This window comes from Pygoscelis adeliae, unplaced genomic scaffold (assembly GCF_000699105.1).
Source record: "Pygoscelis adeliae isolate BGI_AS28 unplaced genomic scaffold, ASM69910v1 Scaffold284, whole genome shotgun sequence".
NCBI classification, from domain to species: domain Eukaryota; kingdom Metazoa; phylum Chordata; class Aves; order Sphenisciformes; family Spheniscidae; genus Pygoscelis; species Pygoscelis adeliae.
In genome coordinates this window covers 63,598-65,041 of record NW_008824671.1, presented here as the reverse complement: position 1 = coordinate 65,041, position 1,444 = coordinate 63,598, and the positions used below count along the sequence as shown (strand labels likewise).

Genomic DNA, 1,444 nt, shown 5'->3' with positions numbered 1-1,444 from the left:
ATCAAGCGGGAGCCGGCCTCCCCCAGTGACAGGTACACAGCCCTTTCCTTTTGGGGAGCGCAGCCATCCGGGCCTCTCCCATGGGGCACCCGGGACAGAAAATGCAGCCTCGTGCTCCCGTCCTTCCGTAGACAGACCTGAGGTGAACAGAGAACAAGGGTACCATCCTCGTCCCAGTCCTCTCTTCTCTCTTCCTTGCAGGCTGGATCCAGAGGAGAGCATTGTGGTACAGCCAGGGCCATCCTCGGAGCCGGAGGCCGAGCAGGATGCAGAGGCCAAAGGAGAGGCAGAGGGGGAAGCCGTGCTGATGGAGGAGGACCTGATCCAGCAGAGCCTGGACGACTACGATGCGGGGAAGTACAGCCCCCGGCTGCTGGGCACCAACGAGCTGCCCTTCGATGCCCACGTGCTGGAGGCCGAGGAGGATACGCATCGACTGCTGCTTCTGCGTCAGCAGCTCCAGGTCACGGGTAAGAGCCCCACGGGCAGGCCCTGCGCCCGCCAGCCTCGCCTGCCTGGCACGGAGGCCGTGCATGTGCTTCGGGGTGCAGGGCTGGAGGGGGATACTGTCCTCAGAAAAGGGTGAGTGAGAGCGGGATCTGGAGCACGCATCCAGAGCTGGCCTGGCGGAAGGATAGCCCCAGGCAGCGAAGGGCGCTGTGGCCGGGACAAGAGCAGGGAGATGGGGCTAAGACCACTGGCATCCCTTGTGGGTACCTGTGTCAGGTTCTTCCCCACTCCCAGCCACACCACCCAGCTGTTTGGGCTGCGGACAAGCGGGAAGGGTGTTTTGGATGAGTTTCCCAGCACAACGCAGCCCGGTGCCCACCTGGAGTCCGCAGGGCAGTGTGCACATCTCCGTGTCCAGCTCCGCATCCCCTGCCCAGCATCTGCTGCTCCTTCCTTCTGCACACCCAGGAGCAGTGTCCCCACAGCCCGGGCCTGGCTGGCACTGCAGGACCGGGGGTGTCACCTCTCCTCCCTACAGGTGATGCCACCGAGAGCGCCGATGACATCTTCTTCCGTAAGGCCAAGGAGGGCATGGGTGCGGACGAGGCGCAGTTCAGTGTGGAAATGCCCCTCACGGGCAAGGCCTATCTCTGGGCTGACAAGTACCGGCCCCGCAAGCCCCGCTTCTTCAACCGGGTGCACACGGGCTTCGAGTGGAACAAGTACAACCAGACCCACTACGACTTTGACCACCCCCCCCCCAAGATCGTGCAGGGCTACAAATTCAACATCTTCTACCCCGACCTCATCGACAAGCGCTCGACGCCCGAGTACTTCCTGGAGGCCTGCCAGGACAACAAGGACTTTGCCATCCTGCGCTTCCACGCCGGGCCGCCCTACGAGGACATCGCCTTCAAGATCGTCAACCGGGAGTGGGAGTATTCCCACCGCCACGGCTTCCGCTGCCAGTTCGCCAATGGGGTCTTCCCGCCCC

General features: G+C 63.5%; 1 protein-coding gene across 1 annotated transcript in view; it reads left to right on the top strand.

Moving 5' to 3' along the window:
• CACTIN (cactin, spliceosome C complex subunit) overlaps positions 1–1,444 on the top strand; it is a 14,793-nt gene that overhangs the window by 7,717 nt on the left and 5,632 nt on the right. Inside the window, 3 exon segments of the mRNA XM_009323006.1 lie at positions 1–32; positions 202–470; positions 989–1,439. The exon segment at positions 1–32 is cut by the window's left edge and continues 17 nt beyond it. Of these exon segments, the coding sequence (XP_009321281.1) occupies positions 1–32; positions 202–470; positions 989–1,439 (752 nt within the window).